The following is a 24,506-nucleotide window of genomic DNA, read 5'->3' on the forward strand; positions in this document are numbered from 1 at the left end:
TAGTAACACTGACTGGTCCTCTATATAGTAGTAACACTGACTGGTCCTCTATAGTAGTAACACTGACTGGTCCTCTATATAGTAGTAACACTGACTGGTCCTCTATATAGTAGTAACACTGACTGGTCCTCTATATAGTAGTAACACTGACTGGTCCTCTATATAGTAGCAACTGACTGGTCCTCTATATAGTAGTAACACTGACTGGTCCTCTATACAGTAGTAGTAACACTGACTGGTCCTCTATATAGTAGTAACACTGACTGGTCCTCTATATAGTAGTAACACTGACTGGTCCTCTATATAGTAGTAACACTGACTGGTCCTCTATATAGTAGTAACACTGACTGGTCCTCTATATAGTAGTAACACTGACTGGTCCTCTATATAGTAGTAACACTGACTGGTCCTCTATAGTAGTAACACTGACTCTATATAGTAGTAACACTGACTGGTCCTCTATATAGTAACACTGACTGGTAGTAACACTGACTGGTCCTCTATAGTAGTAACACTGACTGGTCCTCTATATAGTAGTAACACTGACTGGTCCTCTATATAGTAGTAACACTGACTGGTCCTCTATATAGTAGTAACACTGACTGGTCCTCTATATAGTAGTAACACTGACTGGTCCTCTATATAGTAGTAACACTGACTGGTCCTATATAGTAGTAACACTGACTGGTCCTCTAGTAGTAGTAACACTGACTGGTCCTCTATATAGTAGTAACACTGACTGGTCCTCTATATAGTAGTAACACTGACTAATATAGTAGTAACACTGACTGGTCCTCTATATAGTAGTAACACTGACTGGTCCTCTATAGTAACACTGTAGTAACACTGACTGGTCCTCTATAGTAGTAACACTGACTGGTCCTCAATGGTAGTAACACTGACTGGTCCTCTATATAGTAGTAACACTGACTGGTCCTATATATAGTAGTGACACTGACTGGTCCTCTATAGTAGTAACACTGACTGGCCCTCTATATAGTAGTAACACTGACTGGTCCTCTATATAGTAACACTGACTGGTCCTCTATATAGTAGTAACACTGACTGGTCCTATATAGTAACACTGACTGGTCCTCTATATAGTAGTAACACTGACTGGTCCTCTATATAGTAGTAACACTGACTGGTCCTCTATATAGTAGTAACACTGACTGGTCCTCTATAGTAGTAACACTGACTGGTAACCTGACTCCTATAGTAGTAACACTGACTGGTCCTCTATATAGTAGTAACACTGACTGGTCCTCTATATAGTAGTAACACTGACTGGTCCTCTATATAGTAGTAACACTGACTGGTCCTCTATATAGTTAACACTGACTGGTCCTCTATATAGTAGTAACACTGACTGGTCCTCTATATAGTAGTAACACTGACTGGTCCTCTATATAGTAGTAACACTGACTGGTCCTCTATAGTAGTAACACTGACTGGTCCTCTATATAGTAGTAACACTGACTGGTCCTCTATATAGTAATAACACTGACTGGTCCTCTATATAGTAATAACACTGACTGGTCCTCTATATAGTAGTAACACTGACTGGTCCTCTATATAGTAGTAACACTGACTGGTCCTCTATATAGTAGTAACACTGACTGGTCCTCTATATAGTAGTAACACTGACTGGTCCTCTATATAGTAGTAACACTGACTGGTCCTCTATATAGTAGTAACACTGACTGGTCCTCTATATAGTAGTAACACTGACTGGTCCTCTATATAGTAGTAACACTGACTGGTCCTCTATATAGTAACAACACTGACTGGTCCTCTATATAGTAATAACACTGACTGGTCCTCTATATAGTAGTAACACTGACTGGTCCTCTATAGTAGTAACACTGACTGGTCCTCTATATAGTAGTAACACTGACTGGTCCTCTATATAGTAGTAACACTGACTGGTCCTCTATATAGTAGTAGTAACACTGACTGGTCCTCTATATAGTAGTAACACTGACTGGTCCTCTATATAGTAGTAACACTGACTGGTCCTCTATATAGTAATAACACTGACTGGTCCTCTATATAGTAGTAACACTGACTGGTCCTCTATATAGTAGTAACACTGACTGGTCCTCTATATAGTAGTAACACTGACTGGTCCTCTATATAGTAATAACACTGACTGGTCCTCTATATAGTAGTAACACTGACTGGTCCTCTATATAGTAATAACACTGACTGGTCCTCTATATAGTAGTAACACAGACTGGTCCTCTATATAGTAGTAACACTGACTGGTCCTCTATATAGTAATAACACTGACTGGTCCTCTATATAGTAATAACACTGACTGGTCCTCTATAGTAGTAACACTGACTGGTCCTCTATAGTAGTAACACTGACTGGTCCTCTATATAGTAGTAACACTGACTGGTCCTCTATATAGTAATAACACTGACTGGTCCTCTATATAGTAGTAACTGACTGGTCCTCTATATAGTAATAACACTGACTGGTCCTCTATAGTAGTAACACTGACTGTGCCTCTTATAGAACTTAAAGCAGAACATGTCGTCCCTGTCGAACTATGTGGAAACTGTAACGGTTTTCTTCTGGTGAAAGAGAGGCAGACCAAAATGCAGCGTGGTTAGTTTTGTCCATCTTTAATAAAGATGAAAATACAACAATCTACAAAACAAGAAATGTGAAAAAACCGAAACAGTCCTATCTGGTGCCACAAACACAAAGACAGGAACAATCACCCACAAAACAGTCCTATCTGGTGCCACAAACACAAAGACAGGAACAATCACCCACAAAACCAAAGACAAAACAGGCTACCTAAATATGGTTCCCAATCAGAGACAATGACTAACACCTGCCTCTGATTGAGAACCATATCAGGCCATACATAGAAATAGACAAACCAGACACACAACATAGAATGCCCACCCAACTCACGTCCTGACCAACACTAAAACAAGAAAAACACACAAGAACGATGGTCAGAACGTGACAGAAACAGGAGGGTTAAAACAGAACATGTCCTCCCTGTTGAACTATGTGGAAACAGGAGGGTTAAAACAGAACATGTCATCCCTGTTGAACTATGTGGAAACAGGAGGGTTAACCTCTTACCTCTACCTGGGACGCTTGCGTCCCAACTAGAGCTCTGGAAATGCAAATGCACTACGCTAAATGCTAATAGTATTAGTTAAAACTCAAAAGTTCATTAAAATACACATGCAGGGTATCAAATTAAAGCTACACTCGTTGTGAATCCAGGCAACAAGTCAGATTTTTAAAATGCTTTTCGGCGACAGCATGAGAAGCTATTATCTGATAGCATGCACCAATACACTACAACAGAAAAGCACAGCAGGGGACGTAAACAAAATAATTAGCATTTCGGCGTTACACAAACCGCACAATAAAATAGAAAACAGTCATTACCTTTCACCATCTTCTTTGTTGGCACTCCTAGATGTCCCATAAACACTATTGGGTCTTTATTTCGATTAAATCGGGCCATATAAAGCCAAGATATCGTTATATGTAGACTGTGTGATAAACGAAAAACAGCGATTTCACAACGTAACGTCATTTTTAAAATTCAAAAAGTAGACGATAAACTTTCACAAAACACTTCGAAATACGTTTGTAATGCTACTTTAGGTATTAGTAAACGTTAATAAGCGATAAAAATCATCCGTAGGCGATGTACATATCATTAGCTGTCGTCTTGGAAAAAATTTCAGGAGAGAGCTCTTCCGGAATGATCTGGGCGGAGACCGGAGGTACGTCGTGCCCCTCTTTCGGTTCAACCAAGAATCAAAGAGGATTAAATTCACAAGATACTCGACTACATGGGGATGCTGGGGGGGTTGAATGCTCGGTCTTATCTAATTCGGCTCACTGTTAACAATTCCTGGAAGTGGCGCAAGGATATTTATTTCCATTTTCTGTGATCAGGTTTTCCTGCGCTTTCCGATGTAACGCACGTTATGTAATAGCCACAGTCGTGATTTAACCAGTTTTAAAAACGTCCGAGGGTTTCCTATACACACATTCTAACCATATGAACGTACTATATTCCTGGCATGAGTAGCAGGGCGCTGAAATGTTGCGCGATTTTTAACAAAATGTTCAAAAAAGTAGAGGGTAGGAGCAACTAACAGAACATGTCCTCCCTGTTGAACTATGTGGAAACAGGAGGGTTAAAACAGAACATGTCATCCCTGTTGAACTATGTGGAAACAGGAGGGTTTAAAACAGAACATGTCCTCCCTGTTGAACTATGTGGAAACAGGAGGGTTAAAACAGAACATGTCATCCCTGTTGAACTATGTGGAAACAGGAGGGTTTAAAACAGAACATGTCCTCCCTGTTGAACTATGTGGAAACAGGAGGGTTAAAACAGAACATGTCCTCCCTGTTGAACTATGTGGAAACAGGAGGGTTAAAACAGAACCTGTCATCCCTGTTGAACTACAGTGGGGCAAAAAAGTATTTAGTCAGCCACCAATTGTGCAAGTTCTCCCACTTAAAAAGATCAGAGAGGCCTGTAATTTTCATCATAGGTACACTTCAACTATGACAGACAAAATGAGAAAAAAAAATCAGAAAATCACATTGTAGGATTTTTAATGAATTTATTTGCAAATTATGGTGGAAAATAAGTATTTGGTCAATAACAAAAATGTATCTCAATACTTTGTTATAGACCCTTTGTTGGCAATGACAGAGGTCAAACGTTATCTGTAAGTCTTCACAAGGTTTTCACACACTGTTGCTGGTATTTTGGCCAATTCCTCCATGCAGATCTCCTCTAGAGCAGTGATGTTTTGGGGCTGTTGCTGGGCAACACAGACTTTCAACTCCCGCCAAAGATTTTCTATGGGGTTGAGATCTGGAGACTGGCTAGGCCACTCCAGGACCTTGAAATGCTTCTTACGAAGCCACTCCTTCATTGCCCGGGCGGTGTGTTTGGGATCATTGTCATGCTGAAAGACCCAGCCACGTTTGATCTTCAATGCCCTTGCTGATGGAAGGAGGTTTTCACTCAAAATCTTACGATACATGACCCTATTCAATCGTTCCTTTACACGGGTCAGTCGTCCTGGTCCGTTTGCAGAAAAACAGCCCCAAAGCATGATGTCTCCACCCCCATGCTTCACAGTAGGTATGGTGTTCTTTGGATGCAACTCAGCATTCTTTGTCCTCCAAACACGACGAGTTGAGTTTTTACCAAAAAGTTATATTTTGGTTTCATCTGACCATATGACATTCTCCCAATCTTCTTCTGGATCATCCAAATGCTCTCTAGCAAACTTCAGACGGGCCTGGACATGTACTGGCTTAAGCAGGGGGACACGTCTGGCACAGCAGGATTTGAGTCCCTGGCGGCGTAGTGTGTTACTGATGGTAGGCTTTGCTCTCTGCGCAGATCATTCACTAGGTCCCCCCGTGTGGTTCTGGGATTTTTGCTCACTGTTCTTGTGATCATTTTGACCCGACGGGGTGCGTGGAGCCCCAGATCGAGGGAAATTATCAGTGGTCTTGTATGTCTTCCATTTCCTAATAATTGCTCCCACAGTTGATTTCTTAAAACCAAGCTGCTTACCTATTGCAGATTCAGTTTTCCCAGCCTGGTGCAGGTCTACAATTTGGTTTCTGGTGTCCTTTGACAGCTCTTTGGTCTTGGCCATAGTGGAGATTGGAGTGTGACTGTTTGAGGTTGTGGACAGGTGTCTTTTATACTGATAACAAGTTTAAAAAGGTGCCATTAATACAGGTAACGAGTGGAGGACAGAGGAGCCTCTTAAAGAAGAAGTTACAGGTCTGTGAGTGACAGAAATCTTGCATGTTTGTAGGTGACCAAATGCTTATTTTCCATTTTCTCATTTTGTCTGTCATAGTTGAAGTGTACCTATGATGAAAATTACAGGCCTCTCTCATCTTTTTAAGTGGGAGAACTTGCACAATTGGTGGCTGACTAAATACTTTTTTGCCCCACTGTATGTGGAAACAGGCAGGTTAAAGCATAACATGTCATCCCTGTTGAACTATGTGGAAACAGGAGGGTTAAAACAGAACATGTCCTCCCTGTTGAACTATGTGGAAACAGGAGGGTTAAAACAGAACATGTCCTCCCTGTTGAACTATGTGGAAACATGAGGGTTAAAGCAGAACATGTCATCCCTGTTGAACTATGTGGAAACAGGAGGGTTAAAGCAGAACATGTCATCCCTGTTGAACTATGTGGAAACAGGAGGGTTAAAGCAGAACATGTCCTCCCTGTTGAACTATGTGGAAACAGGAGGGTTAAAACAGAACATGTCATCCCTGTTGAACTATGTGGAAACAGGAGGGTTAAAACAGAATATTTTGTTTATTTATTTTATTTATTTCACCTTCATTTATTCAGGTAGGCTCGTTGAGAACAAGTTCTCATTTATAACTGCGACCTGGCCAAGATAAAGCAAAGCAGTTCGACACATACAACACAGAATTACACATGGAATAAACAAACATACAGTCAATAATACAGTAGAAAAAGTCTATATACAGTGTGTGCAAAGGAGGTAAGGTAAGGGAGGTAAGGCAATGAATAAGCCACAGTGGCGAAGTAGTTATAATATACAAATTTAACACTGGAGTGATAGATGTGCAGAAGATGAATGTGCAAGTAGAGATACTGGGGTGCAAAGGAACAAGATAAATAAATAAATACAGTATGGGGATGAGGTAGTTGGATGGGCTATTTACAGATTAATTATCTACAGGTGCAGTGATCTGTGAGCTGCTCTGAAAGCTGGTGCTTAAAGCTTAGTGAGGGAGATGTGATTTTTGCAGTTCGTTCCAGACATTGGCAGCAGAGAACTGGAAGGAAAGGCGGCCAAAAGAGGAATTGGCTTTGGGGGTGACCAGTGAGATATACCTGCTGGAGCGTGTGCTAAGGGTGGGTGCTGCTATGGTGACCAGTGAGCTGAGATAATTCGGGGCTTTATCTAGCTTGTAGATGACCTGGAGCCAGTGGGTTTGGCGACAAGTATAAAGCAAGGGCCAGCCAATGAGAGCGTACAGGTCGCAATGGTGAGTAGTATAAGGGGCTTTGGTGACAAAACGGATGGCACTGTGATAGACTGCATCCAATTTGTTGAGTAGAGTGTTGGAGGCTATTTTGTAGATGACATCACCGAAGTCGAGAATCTGTATAATGGTCAGTTTCACGAGGGTATGTTTGGCGGCATGAGTGAAGGATGCGTTTTTGCAAAATAGGAAGCAGATTTTAGATGTAATTTTGGATTGGAGATGCTTAATATGAGTCTGGAAGGAGAGTTTACAGTCTAGCCAGACACCTAGGTATTTGTACTTGTCCACATATTCTAAGTCAAAACCGTCCAGAGTAGTGGTGCTGGACGGGCGGTCAGGTGGGGGCAGCGATCGGTTGAAGACTATGCATTTAGTTTTGCTTGCATTTAAGAGCAGTTGGAGGCCACGGAAGGAGAGTTCTATGGCATTGAAGCTCGTCTGGAGGTTACTTAACACAGTGTCCAAAGAAGGGCCAGATGTATACAGAATGGTGTCGTCTGCGTAGAGGTGGATCAGAGAATCACCCGCAGCAAGAGCGACATCATTGATGTATACAGAGAAGAGAGTCGGCCCGAGAATTTAACCCTGTGGCACCCTCAGAGAGAGTGCCAGAGGCCCGGACAACAAGCCCTCTAATTTCACACACTGAACTCTATCAGAGAAATAGATGGTGAACCAGGTGAGGAAGTCATTTGAGAAACCAAGGTTGTTGAGTCTGCCGCTAAAAATGTGGTGATTGACAGAGTCGAAAGCCTTGTCCAGGTCGATGAATACGGCTGCACAGTAATGTCTCGTATCAATGGCAGTTATGATATCGTTTAGGACCTTGAGCGTGGCTGAGGTGCACCCATGATCAGCTCGGATACCAGATTGCATAGCGGAGAAGGTACGGTGGGATTCGAAATGGTCGTTAATCTGTTTGTTAACTTGGCTTTCAAAGACCTTAGAAAGGCAGGGTCGGATAGATATAGGTCTGTAACAGTTTGGGTCTAGAGTGTCTCCCCCTTTGAAGAGGGGGATTATCGCGGCAACTTTTCAATCTTTGGGATCTCAGACGATACGAAAGAGCGGTTGAACAGGCTAGTAATAGGGGTTGCAACAACTTCGGCAGATAATTGGCAGCTCTTTCAGAACATCAGCTATCTGGATTTGGGTGAAGAAGAAATGGGGAAGCTTGGGCAAGTTGCTGTGGGGGGTGCAGGGCAGTTGACCGGGGTAGTCAGGTGGAAAGCATGGCCAGCCGTAGAAAAATGCTTACATGTCATCCCTGTTAAACTGTGTGGATACAGGCAGGGTTACATTAGAACATGCCATCCCTGTTGTACTATCTTGCTGTCCTGAAGTGTTGCATAATCTCTTGGTCTGACTGGCATTCCTCTGCATGACTTCCAGTGATATCAGAGCTGTGGACTTGGCAGGCAAGGGTCCGGTAGCGTGAAGGAATCTGCTTCAGTGGATGTTTCATTGATATTCACTAGTGGCTGAAATGCAAGTGAAAAGAGAAGGGTGTCTTGGCACAATGATATCTTTGTATTGGTTCGTTGTTGTGTTGCTCTCCTGGTCTGTCTGTATGTTTTGGGAAAGCACACAGTCTTTCTCTAGGAGCACTGCTTTCCCAACACACAGTCTTTCTCTAGGAGCACTGCTTTCCCAACACACAGTCTTTCTCTAGGAGCACTGCTTTCCCAACACACAGTCTTACTCTAGGAGCATGGCTTTCCCAACAGTCTTTCTCTAGGAGCATGGCTTTCCCAACACAGTCTTTCTCTAGGAGCATGGCTTTCCCAACACAGTCTTTCTCTGGGAGCATGGCTTTCCCAACAGTCTTTGTCTAGGAGCACGGCTTTCCCAACAGTCTTTCTCTAGTAGCATGGCTTTCCCAACACAGTCTTTCTCTAGGAGCATGGCTTTCCCAACAGTCTTTCTCTAGGAGCATGGCTTTCCCAACAGTCTTTCTCTGGGAGCACGGCTTTCCTAACAGTCTTTCTCTGGGAGCACGGCTTTCTCTCGGAGCACGACAGTCTTTCTCTGGGAGCATGGCTTTCCCAACACAGTCTTTCTCTAGAGCATGGCTTTCCCAACACAGTCTTTCTCTAGGAGCACGGCTTTCCCAACACACAGTCTTTCTCTAGGAGCACGGCTTTCCCAACACACAGTCTTTCTCTAGGAGCACGGCTTTCCCAACACACAGTCTTTCTCTAGGAGCACGGCTTTCCCAACACACAGTGTTTCTCTAGGAGCATGGCTTTCCCAACACACAGTCTTTCTACCGGAGCATGGCTTTCCCAACAGTCTTTCTCTGGGAGCACGGCTTTCCTAACAGTCTTTCTCTGGGAGCACGGCTTTCCCAACAGTCTTTCTCTGGGAGCACGGCTTTCCCAACAGTCTTTCTCTAGGAGCATGGCTTTCCTAACACAGTCTTTCTCTAGGAGCATGGCTTTCCCAACAGTCTTTCTCTAGGAGCACGGCTTTCCCAACACACAGTCTTTCTCTAGGAGCACGGCTTTCCCAACAGTCTTTCTCTGGGAGCACGGCTTTCCTAACAGTCTTTCTCTGGGAGCACGGCTTTCCTAACAGTCTTTCTCTGGGAGCACGGCTTTCCCAACAGTCTTTCTCTGGGAGCACAGCTTTCCCAACAGTCTTTCTCTGGGAGCACAGCTTTCCCAACACAGTCTTTCTCTTGGAGCATGGCTTTCCCAACACAGCCTTTCGCTCGGATCATGGCTTTCCCAACACCATCTTTCTCTAGGAGCATGGCTTTCCCAACACACAGTCTTTCTCTCGGAGCACGGCTTTCCCAACACAGAGTGTTCCTAGAGAAAGACATTATTCACCATTTTAATAATGATGGAACATGTACAATATGTTCCACCAGAGACTGCATTGTTAGTACTATAGGGATCACTGGTAACCAGCTATCACCAACCAACCATATCACATGTGCGTGTGCATTTTGTGTGCACGTGTGTGTGTGTCCTACATAGAACTAATGGGAAAGGCACTATTCTCTTTATCAACAGGCTGTTCAATTCAACTTCTGACTACCAATACTTGTCACCGACACCACTTGTTATAAGTGTCTATAGTCATGTGATCCATGTTAAACACATCTGAAGAGGGCTAGTGTTGAAAAGTATTATTTATATTTCAGTCTTTTTGATATCCTGCAGAGTCTTTTTTTATGTGGGCACTGATGCTTGACTAAATATTCAAATTAGAAAACAAGGGAGAAAGAAAGCAAAGCTTTCTTGTTTAGAATGGGCAGTTTGTGAAACATTTCCTAATTCTTAATGAGGGACTCATGGCACTATGCCAAGCTGGGGGACCAATAAAATGGGCTCTATTAGGTGGGAGAGGGGGCAGAGGGGAGGGGTAAGGGGGCTGACTGGGTGACCAATGGAGAGGGTTTCTATTTGAGCTGTGGAGGGGACAGAGGGGAGGGGGGCTGGCTGTGGGGACTGGGGGACCCCCTCACCCTCCCTCTACCTGGGTCTTAGAGAGCTCCAGTAGGGACAGAGGACAGACGACAGTAACTTTCCCACAGAGGTGTAGCTGTTGATTTATCTGTGGATGGTTCCCACCTGCACTCCTTCTGGGACCTAGTTTGATAACCCTAACCTTTTGGACAGTTGGGTTAGCTAACCCTTACCCTTGGACAGTTGAGGGTGAAAAGTTACAGAGATGTCGGAGAACAACAACAACAACCACGAAGAGAAGGAGAAGGAAAGGGATGGAGAGAAGGAGAAGGAGAGGGATGGAGAGAAGGAGAAAGAGAGGGATGAGGACTGGAATGAAGAGAGGGATGAGGTTCTTGTTAGGATTCCTCCACCTCCACCTCAAGTGGTCAGAGTTGGCCAGCTGGCCCCAGGGGCCAAGATGAATGGGTTAGGAGATGAGGGGAACCTGGTTGGGCAGCAGCCTGTAAGCCGTAGTATCTTCCCTCTCTCTCCAGTCTCTCCAGCGGGCGAGAGGATCCGCATTATGCTGGGAGAGGATGATGATGGACCGTCACCACCTCAACTCTTCACTGAGCTGGATGAGCTGCTCTCTGTGGATGGGCAGGAGATGGAGTGGAAGGAGACAGCCAGGTAGGATGTCTAACTCTAACCCCAACCTAACTAATAGTAAGGTAGGACGTCTTATAGCCCATAACCTTCATTAGATTCATTCAATATAACATTTAACGATTCAAAGTAAAGCATAGTATATTGAGTTATTTAAAAAAAAAGTTAATACAATTCAGTAATTGGACACCTAAAAAGATGAGTAATAAATTCCTAAGTTTTGGGTGGTGTTGGGCCTCTGCCAGATACAGGCTGGTTCCAACATGCCAGAGGAACACTGGTGTCAACATGGTAGATAAACACTGGTGTCAAGATGGCAGATAAACACTGGTGTCAACATGGTAGATAAACACTGGTGTCAACATGGTACATACACACAGGTGTCAACATGGTAGATAAACACTATGGTCAACATGCCAGATAAACACTATGGTCAACATAGTAGATAAACACTGGTGTCAACATGCCAGATAAACACTATTGTCAACATGGTAGATAAACACTGGTGTCAACATAGTAGATAAACACTGGTGTCAACATGGTAGATAAACACTATGGTCAACATGGTAGATAAACACTGGTGTCAACATGGTAGATAAACACTATGGTCAACATGGTAGATAAACACTGGTGTCAACATGGTAGATAAACACTGGTGTCAACATGGTAGATAAACAATATGGTCAACATGCCAGATGAACACTGGTGTCAACATGGTAGATAAACACTGGTGTCAACATGGTAGATAAACACTGGTGTCAACATAGTAGATAAACACTGGTGTCAACATAGTAGATAAACACTGGTGTCAACATGGTAGATAAACACTGGTGTCAACATGGTAGATAAACACTGGTGTCAACATGGTAGATAAACACTGGTGTCAACATGGTAGATAAACACTATGGTCAACATGGTAGATAAACACTGGTGTCAACATGGTATATAAACACTGGTGTCAACATAGTAGATAAACACTGGTGTCAACATGGTAGATAAACACTATGGTCAACATGCCAGATGAACACTGGTGTCAACATGCCAGATGAACACTGGTGTCAACATAGTAGATAAACACTGGTGTCAACATGGTATATAAACACTGGTGTCAACATGCTAGATAAACACTATGGTCAACATGGTAGATAAACACTGGTGTCAACATGGTATATAAACACTGGTGTCAACATGCCAGATAAACACTATGGTCAACATAGTAGATAAACACTGGTGTCAACATGCCAGATAAACACTATTGTCAACATGGTAGATAAACACTGGTGTCAACATGGTATATAAACACTATGGTCAACATGGTAGATAAACACTGGTGTCAACATGGTAGATAAACACTGGTGTCAACATGCCAGATAAACACTATTGTCAACATGGTAGATAAACACTGGTGTCAACATGGTAGATAAACACTGGTGTCAACATGCCAGATAAACACTATTGTCAACATGGTAGATAAACACTGGTGTCAACATGGTATATAAACACTATGGTCAACATGGTAGATAAACACTGGTGTCAACATGCCAGATGAACACTATTGTCAACATAGTAGATAAACACTGGTGTCAACATAGTAGATAAACACTGGTGTCAACATAGTAGATAAACACTGGTGTCAACATGCCAGATAAACACTATCGTCAACATGGTAGATAAACACTGGTGTCAACATGGTATATAAACACTATGGTCAACATGGTAGATAAACACTGGTGTCAACATGGTAGATAAACACTGGTGTCAACATGGTAGATAAACACTGGTGTCAACATGGTAGATAAACACTGGTGTCAACATAGTAGATAAACACTGGTGTCAACATGGTAGATAAACACGATTGTCAACATGGTATATAAACACTATGGTCAACATAGTAGATAAACACTGGTGTCAACGTGGTAGATAAACACTATTGTCAACATAGTAGATAAACACTGGTGTCAACATGGTAGATAAACACTATTGTCAACATGGTATATAAACACTGGTGTCAACATGGTAGATAAACACTATGGTCAACATGGTAGATAAACACTGGTGTCAACATGGTACATACACACAGGTGTCAACATGGTAGATAAACACTGGTGTCAACATGGTAGATAAACACTGGTGTCAACATGCCAGATGAACACTATTGTCAACATGGTATATAAACACTGGTGTCAACATGGTATATAAACACTGGTGTCAACATGGTAGATAAACACTGGTGTCAACATGGTAGATAAACACTGGTGTCAACGTGGTAGATAAACACTATTGTCAACATAGTAGATAAACACTGGTGTCAACATGGTATATAAACACTATGGTCAACATGGTAGATAAACACTGGTGTCAACATGGTAGATAAACACTGGTGTCAACATGGTAGATAAACACTGGTGTCAACATGCCAGATAAACACTGGTGTCAACATGGTAGATAAACACTGGTGTCAACATGGTAGATAAACGGTGTGGCAGGGTAGCCTAGTGGTGTGAGCACTGGTGCCAAGATGGTAGATAAACACTGGTGTCAAGGTGGTAGATAAACACTGGTGTCAAGGTGGTAGCTAAACCATGGTGCCAACATGCTAAAGAGGACAGGTCTACTAGCATACTAAGTATATTTTTCCTCCAAGACATTTTAGTTACCGAAGGGATTTTTTAGTCCGCCCTGTCGCTGTTGATTGGATTAATAATCATTTTATGGCTGTATACTGGGTATTGGTAATGATAATTATATTTGTCCTGATGACAGGAATCAAGTCAAATACATTTTTATTTTTCACATTCGCCAAATTCAACCTTACCGTGAAATGATTACTTACAAGCCCTTAACCAACAATGCATAATTCACATAATGTCGCCGGATGGGAGGGCTGCCGTTTTTCTAGTCCCTAACCAACTGTGCTATTTTGTTTGTTTTTTCTCATTGTTTGTAAATAATTGTGTACATAATGTTGCTGCTACCGTCTCTTATGACCGAAAAGAGCATCTGGACATCAGAACAGTGATTACTTACCTCGAACTGGACAAAGATTTTTTCACAAAGAGTGCGAAGCGAAAGACATACTACTTTGTCGAGACAAGGCCCAAATCCCCGTCATCAGCATGAAGGAAAGACAGAGAAAACGGGGGAGGAGGGCAGGGTGTCTTGTAAGAATTTGCAAATGAGTAGGTAAACCACCACTACACTCTGTATTATTGGCCAACGTGCAATCACTGGAAAACAAATTCGATAATCTACGGTCGAGACTATTCTACCAACGGGACATTAAAAACTGTCATATTTTATGTTTCATCGAGACTTGGCTGAACAACGACACGGATAACATGGAGCTGGCTGGCTTCACCGTGTTTCGGCAGGACAGAGTAGCTTTGTCTGGTAAGACGAGTGACGGGGGTGTGTATTTGTCAATAACTGCTGTTGCGTGATGTCTAATATTAAAGAAGTCTTGAGGTATTGCTCATCTGAGGTAGAATACCTCATGATAAGCTGTAGACCACACTATCTACCAAGAGAGTTCTCATCTATATTATTCATTGCATCTATTTATCACCACAAACTGATGCTGGCACTAAGACCGCACTCAACGAGCTGTATAATGTCACGTGTGCTCCCTCTCCGGCCTCTCGGTCACCAGGCTAATCGTTATGGTGCACACCTGTCACCATTGTTACATGCACCTGCACGTCATCACTCACCTGGACTCCATCACTTCCTTGATTACCTGCCCTATACAGTGGGGGAAAAAAGTATTTAGTCAGCCACCAATTGTGCAAGGTATCCCACTTAAAAAGATGAGAGAGGCCTGTAATTTTCGTCATAGGTACACTTCAACTATGACAGACAAAATGAGAAAAAAAATCCAGAAAATCACATTGTAGGATTTTTAATGAATTTATTTGCAAATTATGGTGGAAAATAAGTATTTGGTCACCTACAAACAAGCAAGATTTCTGGCTCTCACAGACCTGTAACTTCTTCTTTAAGAGGCTCCTCTGTCCTCCACTCGTTACCTGTATTAATGGCACCTGTTTGAACTTGTTATCAGTATAAAAGACACCTGTCCACAACCTCAAACAGTCACACTCCAAACTCCACTATGGCCAAGACCAAAGAGCTGTCAAAGGACACCAGAAACAAAATTGTAGACCTGCACCAGGCTGGGAAGACTGAATCTGCAATAGGTAAGCAGCTCGGATTGAAGAAATCAACTGTGGGAGCAATTATTAGGAAATGGAAGACATACAAGACCACTGATAATCTCCCTCGAGGACCCCTGTGGGGTCAAAATGATCACAAGATCGGTGAGCAAAAATCCCAGAACCATATGGGGGGACCTACTGAATGACATGCAGAGAGCTGGGACCAAAGTAACAAAGCCTACCATCAGCAAGGGCATTGAAGTTGAAACGTGGATGGGTCTTTCAGCATGACAATGATCCCAAACACATCACTTATATGCCTCTACGTATCATTTAATATTCCTCAAAAGAACAGAAGAAATACAGAAACATCCTGTTTCCTTTGTTAGTGAGAATCACCCTGCCTCCTTTGATAGTGAGAATCACCCTGTCTCCTCTGTTAGTGAGAATCACCCTGTCTCCTTTGTTAGTGAGAATCACCCTGTCTCCTTTGTTAGTGAGAATCACCCTGTCTCCTTTGATAGTGAGAATCACCCTGTCTCCTCTGTTAGTGAGAATCACCCTGTCTCCTTTGATAGTGAGAATCACCCTGTCTCCTCTGTTAGTGAGAATCACCCTGTCTCCTTTGATAGTGAGAATCACCTTTCTCCTTTGTTAGTGAGAATCACCCTGTCTCCTTTGTTAGTGAGAATCACCCTGTCTCCTTTGATAGTGAGAATCACCCTGTCTCCTCTGTTAGTGAGAATCACCCTGTCTCCTTTGTTAGTGAGAATCACCCTGTCTCCTTTGTTAGTGAGAATCACCCTGTCTCCTTTGTTAGTGAGAATCACCCTGTCTCCTTTGTTAGTGAGAATCACCCTGTCTCCTTTGATAGTGAGAATCACCCTGTCTCCTCTGTTAGTGAGAATCACCCTGTCTCCTTTGTTAGTGAGAATCACCCTGTCTCCTTTGTTAGTGAGAATCACCCTGTCTCCTTTGTTCAGGTGACTGTCTCTGACATAACATTAGGTCTGTTTCTGTTGTTCCTTAACCGTATGCTGTTGAGCGATGCTCCCTGCTTCATGGAGATGGGACATCAGTGTTTTGACATAGCTACTATAGTCAACAACCACAGGATTCCTCAAAACTTGCTTGAACATTACATCAGCAGGAAGGCTCGTAAACGGGACCAAATATGAGCTGAAATGGTGCATAGCCAGTGGTCTCATGTACAGTAGCATTGTAGGCAAACGTTAGGCTTTGTATCTGCTGCGGCCATTTCTCTTTAGCTTTTAGAGGCAGTGAGCAAAGCATATTTCCCAGAGTTCAATTGAACATTTCTGTTCCTCCATTCCCCATGGGATGGTACGCAATTGTGTGTGACTTGGCGACACTAGAGAGCTTGAAGTTCTGCAATTAGCTTGCTTTCAAAATTGGCCCCTTGATCCGTGTGGATCCGCTCAGCAAATCCATAAAACCAAAATACGTTGTCCAATACCTTTCTGGCAACTTACTTTGCTGTTTGATTTGTGCATGGAAAGGTGTGAGCTAATTTGGTGAACTGATCTGTCAGAACCAATAGAGTGGTTCTTCCTTTAAAAGTTATGTCGTACTACAGCACACCTTGTGGACTGTCGCATAATTCTATGGCATGTTATTTAAGTGTCAGCCATTGTTGCCATTAATGCTAGTTAGTGCTAGTTTGACCACCAGAGGGCATCTTTGAGAAGCATTTAACTTTTTTAATAATGACTGTACTACAGAATTCAAAATATATTTTTTGTTAGAACAAAACTTAATTGATTTTAACCTCTCTAGCGTAGGGGCCAGCATTTGGAATTTTGGATGAAAAGCTTGCCCAAATTAAACCACCTGCTACTTGGGCCCAGAAGATAGGATATGCATATAACTGAGTATAACAGAACTGATTTGGCAGGCATAACCCAGAGAAAAATCCATTCAGGAAGTTTTTTGTTTGTTTTTGTTTTGTAGTTTTTCTATTCAATGCCATTACAGTATCCATTGATTTAGGACTCAATTTGCAGTTCCTATGCCTTCCACTAGATGTCAACAGTCTTTAGAAATTGTTTCAGGCTTGTATTCTAATAAATTAGGGATTAAGATCAGTCTGAATGAGTGGACCCTGATGTGTTACAGAGCTTTTTCATGCGCAATCCTGAGAGAGTGCATTTCTTGTTTACCTTTTATAATGACGACATGATTGTCCGGTTTAAATATTATAGATCATTTAGGCTAAAAACAACCTGCGGATTGAATATCAACGTAGTTTGACATGTTTCTATGAACTTTACGGATACAATTTGGATTTTTTTGTCTGGCTGTTTTGACTGCGTTTGAGCCTGTGGATGTGAAAAATATGTTTTGTTTTCAGAATTTTTATAATGAGTATTTCTGTATTTGAATTTAACTCTCTGCAATCTCACTGGATGTTGGCCAGATGGAACGCTACCGACGCTACCATAGAGAGGTTAAGAAATGTAGCTTAATTAATTTGATTAATGTTATGGTGTTTCTATTCCAAGAAAAATGAAAAATGAAACACCCATTTTTCTGGAAAATATGGTGCTGTACAACGTAACCAGTCGGGAGTAGCTACTGTACTAGAGCAAAATAATCCTAACATTTCCACACCCTAATTGTAGGCTAACCAATACCCAAACAGAGATTCAGTGAAAATAAAAATCTCATTGATTTATCAATACCAGTCCCTATGCTTGTTTTAGAGCGGCGAAAAACGGTGCTGAAATAGTTGACCACATATCATTCAGGGATATTTATTCCCATAGTAATTAATTATGGATCCATAATTAAATAAACATCTGCATTACAATTGTAATGCAGGGTTAATAATAAATTAATATATTTGTCGGGGTTGATGCATTTTTTGTTGGGGCAAATCTGGTGTTAGAGTACTTAACCTGTTGCTTCTACTCGGGACGCTTGCGTCCCAACTAGAGCTCTGGAAATGCAAATGCGCTACGCTAAATGCTAATAGTATTAGTTAAAACTCAAAAGTTCATTAAAATACACATGCAGGGTATCGAATTAAAGCTACACTCGTTGTGAATCCAGGCAACAAGTCAGATTTTTAAAATGCTTTTCGGCGAAAGCATGAGAAGCTATTATCTGATAGCATGCAACACCCCAAAAGACCCACAGGGACGTAAACAAAATAATTAGCATTTCGGCGTTACACAAACCGCACAATAAAATAGAAAACATTCATTACCTTTCACCATCTTCTTTGTTGGCACTCCTAGATGTCCCATAAACACTATTTGGGTCTTTATTTCGTTTAAATCGGTCCATATAAAGCCTAGATATCGTTATATGTAGACTGTGTGATAAACGAAAAAAACATAGTTTCAAAACGTAACGTAATTTTTTTAAATTCAAAAAGTCGACGATAAACTTTCACAAAACACTTCGAAATACGTTTGTAATGCAACTTTAGGTATTAGTAAACGTTAATAAGCGATAAAATTCATCAGGAGGCGATGTAAAGATCATTAGCTGTCCGTCTGGAAAAATGTCCGGCTAGAAACTCAACGAAAATATCCGGTCCTAGACCGGAGGAGATACGGTGTCCTGTATGTGTTTGACCAAGAAAAAACTTGAAGGGAAATGACAATACTCTAGACACCGTGTGGAAGCTGTAGGTACTGCAACCTCAGTCAATTAATTGTGGTTCACGTTTATCAATGGGTTCAAGTAGCGCATGGATATATTTTCCCATTTTCAGTGATCAGTTTTTCCTGTGCTTTTCGATGTAAATGCCGTTCTGGTAAAGCCACAGCAGTGATTTAACCAGTTTTTTAAACGTCAGAGTGTTTTCTATCCACACAGACTAAGCAAATGCATATACTATATTCCTGGCATGAGTAGCAGGGCGCTGAAATGTTGCGCGATTTTTAACAGAATGTTAAAAAAGTAGAGGGTCGACTTAAGAGGTTAAAACAATGCATTTGGTAGACTCGGTAAAAGATACCGGTAGACGGTTGAAGATGATAAGTGATCGTCAAAGGCAATCAACACCACTCTAATCAGTCAGACAGGTAAAAAACGTGTGTGGACTGGTCTAGGCTACCAGGTGACTGCAAGTGAAGAGCAAAATTATCCTTACATTTCCAAATAAAAATCTGACTGATTTATCAAGACCAGTCCCCATGCTCTGTCATTCAGTGATATTTATTCCCTGCTGATGGTGGAAATAAACATCTGCAGTTTGAAAGAGTATTTTTATCTTTATTTTATTAAGGGAAGCATGAAGGTCTCTTGATTTAAACCCAAACTTGGTGCAACTGAAATGTAGATGAAATAATCATCTGCATGTTTGCATGGATTGTGACTCCATCTCATTCCTCGCCCTCTTCAACTTCGCCAATGACTCTCCGCCAGTGACGTGACTCTCCGCCAATAATTACATTTAGAGAAATGGAGGATTCTAAATTAATATCTAAGAGTCATTTTTCGTTAGGGCAAATCTGATCTGTGAGAATATCTAAGGGGCTTTTATATCATTACATTACATTTAAGTCATTTAGCAGACGCTCTTATCCAGAGCATAATGCAGGGTTAATAATAATCGCTTTGTTTAAAAAGTAGCGATATTTTGGAGATGATTTTGTTTCTAATAACCGAAAATGAGTGATTGAAATCTGAATAAAGGGAAAAAGGCCATTCATGAACTTGGGGTGAGACATTCTTACTAATTTGTAAATAAAGCCAGTTTGTCATTTTCAAATAATTTATTTATGTTTTTAGAGGGGAGAAACCAAAAGCCCACCATGCCTATTTTTGGGAAAATCGTCAGTCCACATGTCAAATGAAATTCCCCCACTTGTATTTACCCAAGGTGGCAGGTAGCCTAGTGGTTAGAGCGTTAGGCCAGTAACCGAAAGGTTGCTAGATAAAATCCCTGAGCTGACATGGTAAACATGTCGTTCTGCCCCTGAACAAGGCAGTTAACCCACTGTTCCTAGGCAGTCATTGTAAATAACTGCAATCCCCCTATCGGGATAAGTGTTATCAACAACCGCTGAATAGCATAGCGCTACATACAATAAATATTACTATAAATTAATGAAATCACAAGTGCAATATAGGAAAACACAGCTTAGCCTTTTGTTAATCCATCTGTCATGTCAGATTTTGATATTATGCTTTACAGCGAAAGCAATCCAAGCGTTTGTGTAAGTTTATCGATCACAAGATAAAACATTAAGTACATTTAGCATCAGGTAGCTCGGTCACGAAAATCAGAAAAGCAATCAAATTAATAGTTTACCTTTGATGATCTTCAGATGTTTTCACTCACGAGATTCCCATTTACACAACAAATGTTCCGTTTGTTCCATAAAGATGATTTTTATATCCAAAATACCTCCGTTTGTTTGTCGCGTTATGTTCGGAAATCCACAGGAAAGAGCGGTCAAGACAACGCAGACAAAAATTCAAAATAGTTTACATTATGTCCACAGAAACTTGTCAAACTTTTTTTATAATCAATCCTCAGGTTGTTTTTAAAATATATAATCGATAATATATCAACCGCAAATGTCTTTCACAGTAGGAGAGGGAAAAACAATAGATGTCCAAACTCTGTTGCGCGAGCAAAACTCATGTGACCACTTGACGCGATGTTATCATTCTGGCTCATTTTTTCAAAATAAAAGCCTGAAACTATGTCTGAAGACTGTTGACACCTTGAGGAAGAGATAGGAAAAGGAATCTGTTTCATATCCCTTTAAATCCAGCAAAGGGAAGCTATGGGACATGGAGTTTTCAAAATAGAAGCCACTTCCTGTTTAGATTTTCCTCAGGGTTTCAAATGCAATGTCAGTTCTGTTATGCTCACAGACAATATTTTGACAGTTTTGGAAACTTTAGAGTGTGTTCTATCCAATACTAATAATACTACGCATATATTAGCAACTGAGACTGAGGAGCTGGCCGTTTACAATGGGCACCTTTTCATCCAAGCTACTCAATACTGCCCCTGCAGCCATATGAAATTAATTGACTTGCCTGTTTAAATCAAAAAAAGTTATCTCAACTCCATGACCACTGACAGTTGTTGTTGTTGCCTGATGCAGGACTCTTGTGCCAGAGGAGAGACTCTCAGACTGAAAACACCTCCATTAATTGCCACAGTTTAGACTACCGATAGATCAGTGTTCTAACTCCCCCTCGAAGGTAGTGTGGTGCAATGACAGAATGGCACCATAAATGCTTAACTTTTAAAATAAGAACCACTGTACATCCACTGAGCGCTGCTTGTTGTCCTCAGAACACCAAAGGTAGAGACATACTAACTCTATACGCGTTTTGATGCTTTCAAGGCGAGCTCGAGCAGATGGCTCAGGAGACGTAGCCAGGATGCATCTCCGACAGCACTTGTCATACTCCTTCACATAATGCTCCATCTTGGGCCAGAATAAATGTTGCCTTGCCAAATTAAGAGTTCTAGCTTGACCTTGGTGGCCAGCAAGGTCATGCACACCACTCAATGCTTTATCCTTCATACTTTTGGGCAGCACATACTGATGTGTCTTTTGTTTGCTCAAAGGGTCATTTGTCACCCTGTAAAGCACTCCATCTTGGACCCTGAGTTTTTCCCACTGCTTGATGTGTGCAAGGCTTTGTGAATTAAATCCATCCGTCTCTCGTCTTGAAGGCCGTCTTTTGCGTTTGACAAACAGGATAGCCCTTGAAATTGTAGGATCAAGTTCTTGGCTCCGCTGAAGCTCCTCGAAAGACATCGCAGGAAGGGAGTCTTGGCCTGGAGATATGAGTTGTTGCACAGACTGCACTAACTGAACCGCTCGAGCTTCAGTCGCTACATCCCACTAATTATAGACTTCACAGATCGCTTTCACTACTGCAGAGACACAGGTTAAAGGACAGCTGTCGGACTGATTTCCAGAAATTTTCCCAGCTTGTTTTTTCACTATGTGACTCTGGACCTTCAAGCGAAACACATCTTGATTCCCATCTTCTCCTATAGCATCGGCTTCAGCAAGCAGACTGCCATAGTTCTCAATGATCAGCCTGTGACTAACTAACTTGGCAAATGGGTCCCTACTGAGGGCGTCAGCCACAATGTTCTTTGTCCCTTCGATATGCTTTAGATCGAATGAGTAGCGAGTCAATGTAGCTACCCAGCGTTGTTTACAGGGAGTCAATGTAGCTACCCAGCATTGCTCTCAGGGAGCCAATGTAGCTACCCAGCGTTGCTCGCAGGCGTCGGGTTTTGGTTTAGTCATTAAGTACATGAGGAGATTATTATCAGATCAAACTGAAAATGAATGTCCCTTGAGCCAGTGGCTAAAATGTTCACACACAGTACATTTCAAGGACAAAAACTTGAGTGTGTGCACAGGAAGAGTGGCTTGGCAATAGCAGAACAGTTTGAAATTAAATGTTGATTGTAGAATATAATTCCTAGGAAGGATTTGACCCTTCGTACTTAGGGCATCCTTCGTACTTAGGGCATGCACAGATCTTTCTCCATTAGATCCTTCATCTTTGATTTCCCATCCACCTTTGTTGGATCCACAGCCATCCCATCATCATTAATGACATGACCCAAAAATCTCACGACTTCCGCAGGAATATGCATTTCTTTGGGCTCAGATTCAGGTCTCTGGAACACCAGCTTTAATCTATCCAACACTAGGAGGTCGTCTAAGTAACACAGCAGGCTACTGAAGTTTAGATCCCAAAGAATGCTGAGCATCATCCTCATAAATGAAAATGCAGTATTGCATAGGCCCTGCGGCATTCAATTGTATTCATGGAGACCCAGTGGGGTGAAGGCTGCATACTTTTTATCCTCCTCACACATAGGTATGTTTTAAAAGCCTGATGTCAAGTCCATCGTACTGATGTAGGTGTTGCCCCCTAGGGCTGCAAGACAATCAGATTGGTGTGGAAGTGGGTGTGGATCTTTGAGTGTCTTGCATTTAGCCATCTGAAATAATTACATAGACGGAGCCCATCTTCTTTCTTCCACACCATTACTAGAGTGGACGCGTATTTGCTGATGGATTTCCTGATTATTTCCTGTTCTTCCATTTCCGTCAATACTTTTTGTAGTTTCTGGTAGTCGGCAGGCGGAACCCTACGATATGGTAGGCAAAATGGTCTGTCATCTGTGAGCCGAATTCGATGCTCAAAGCCTTTGTCTTTGCCACAACCCGGAGAGCTCTTGGAGAACACATCATTGTAGTTAATAAGTAACTAAACTAATCCCGCTCTTGTTGCTTGACCAACTTTACAGGGTTAATGTCAACCTCTCCCAACCCTACATCTAGCAGTCTCTGCTTCAAATCCATGGAGCAGGTTGTGATTGGCTGTGTCCCTAGAGTTCCCTATTCCATCTTGCAGGAGCCTTGGAAAACGGTGAAGTCCTCCAGAAAGGTAGACACATCAGCCAGCTTGCACTTTCTCTTCAGAGTGATCGGTTTGTCCGATAGGTAGTGACTTTCATGGGCACCCACCTGTTACCCCACATGGCTGTGATGACTCGGGCCACCATGATGTTTTGTGGCATGGTCTTGGATGAAGTGGGTTCGATCCACAATAGTGCGCCCTGGAGACAATGGCACATTGTTGGGAAGCCTCCCCATACTAGATGCTGTTGTTTAGCAAGGAGTTTAGCAAGGAGTGTGACAGCCTGGTTGAGTTTGACTGTCCCTATTTTCTGGGCATTTCTTCACTCTGTCAACATGTCAGACTAGTCATGTTTTATATATTATTTTATTTAACCAGGTAGGCAAGTTGAGAACAAGTTCTCATTTACAACTGTGACCTTGCCAAGATAAAGCAAAGCAGCGCAACACAAACAACAACACAAAGTTACATGGAATAAACAAACGTACAGTCAATAACACAATAGAAAAAAAGTCTATATACAGTGTGTGCAAATGGAGTGAGGGGGTAAGGCAATACATAGGCCATAGTAGCGAAGTATTTACAATATAGCAGATTAACACTGGAGTGATAAATGAGCAGGTGCAAGTAGAAATACTGGTGTGCAAAATTGCAAAACAGTTAATAAAAACTATGGGGATGAGGGATGGAGATTGGATGGGCGATTTACATATGGGCTGTGTACAGCTGCAGCGATCGGTTAGCTGCACAGATAGCTGATGTTTAAAGTTAACGAGGGCAATATAAGTCAATTTCAGCAACTCGTTCCAGTCATTGGCAGAAGAGAACT

General features: G+C 41.9%; 1 protein-coding gene across 5 annotated transcripts in view; it reads left to right on the plus strand.

The window, feature by feature from the left end:
• slc4a4a (solute carrier family 4 member 4a) overlaps positions 1-24,506 on the plus strand; it is a 328,181-nt gene that overhangs the window by 150,193 nt on the left and 153,482 nt on the right. For all 5 annotated transcript variants that reach the window (XM_065011302.1, XM_065011299.1, XM_065011301.1 and 2 more), the window contains one exon: positions 11,018-11,153. In XM_065011302.1, coding sequence (XP_064867374.1) covers positions 11,018-11,153 — 136 coding nt within the window. The remainder of the gene's footprint in view (positions 1-11,017; positions 11,154-24,506) is intronic.

This window comes from Oncorhynchus nerka, linkage group LG27 (assembly GCF_034236695.1).
Source record: "Oncorhynchus nerka isolate Pitt River linkage group LG27, Oner_Uvic_2.0, whole genome shotgun sequence".
NCBI lineage: Eukaryota > Metazoa > Chordata > Actinopteri > Salmoniformes > Salmonidae > Oncorhynchus > Oncorhynchus nerka.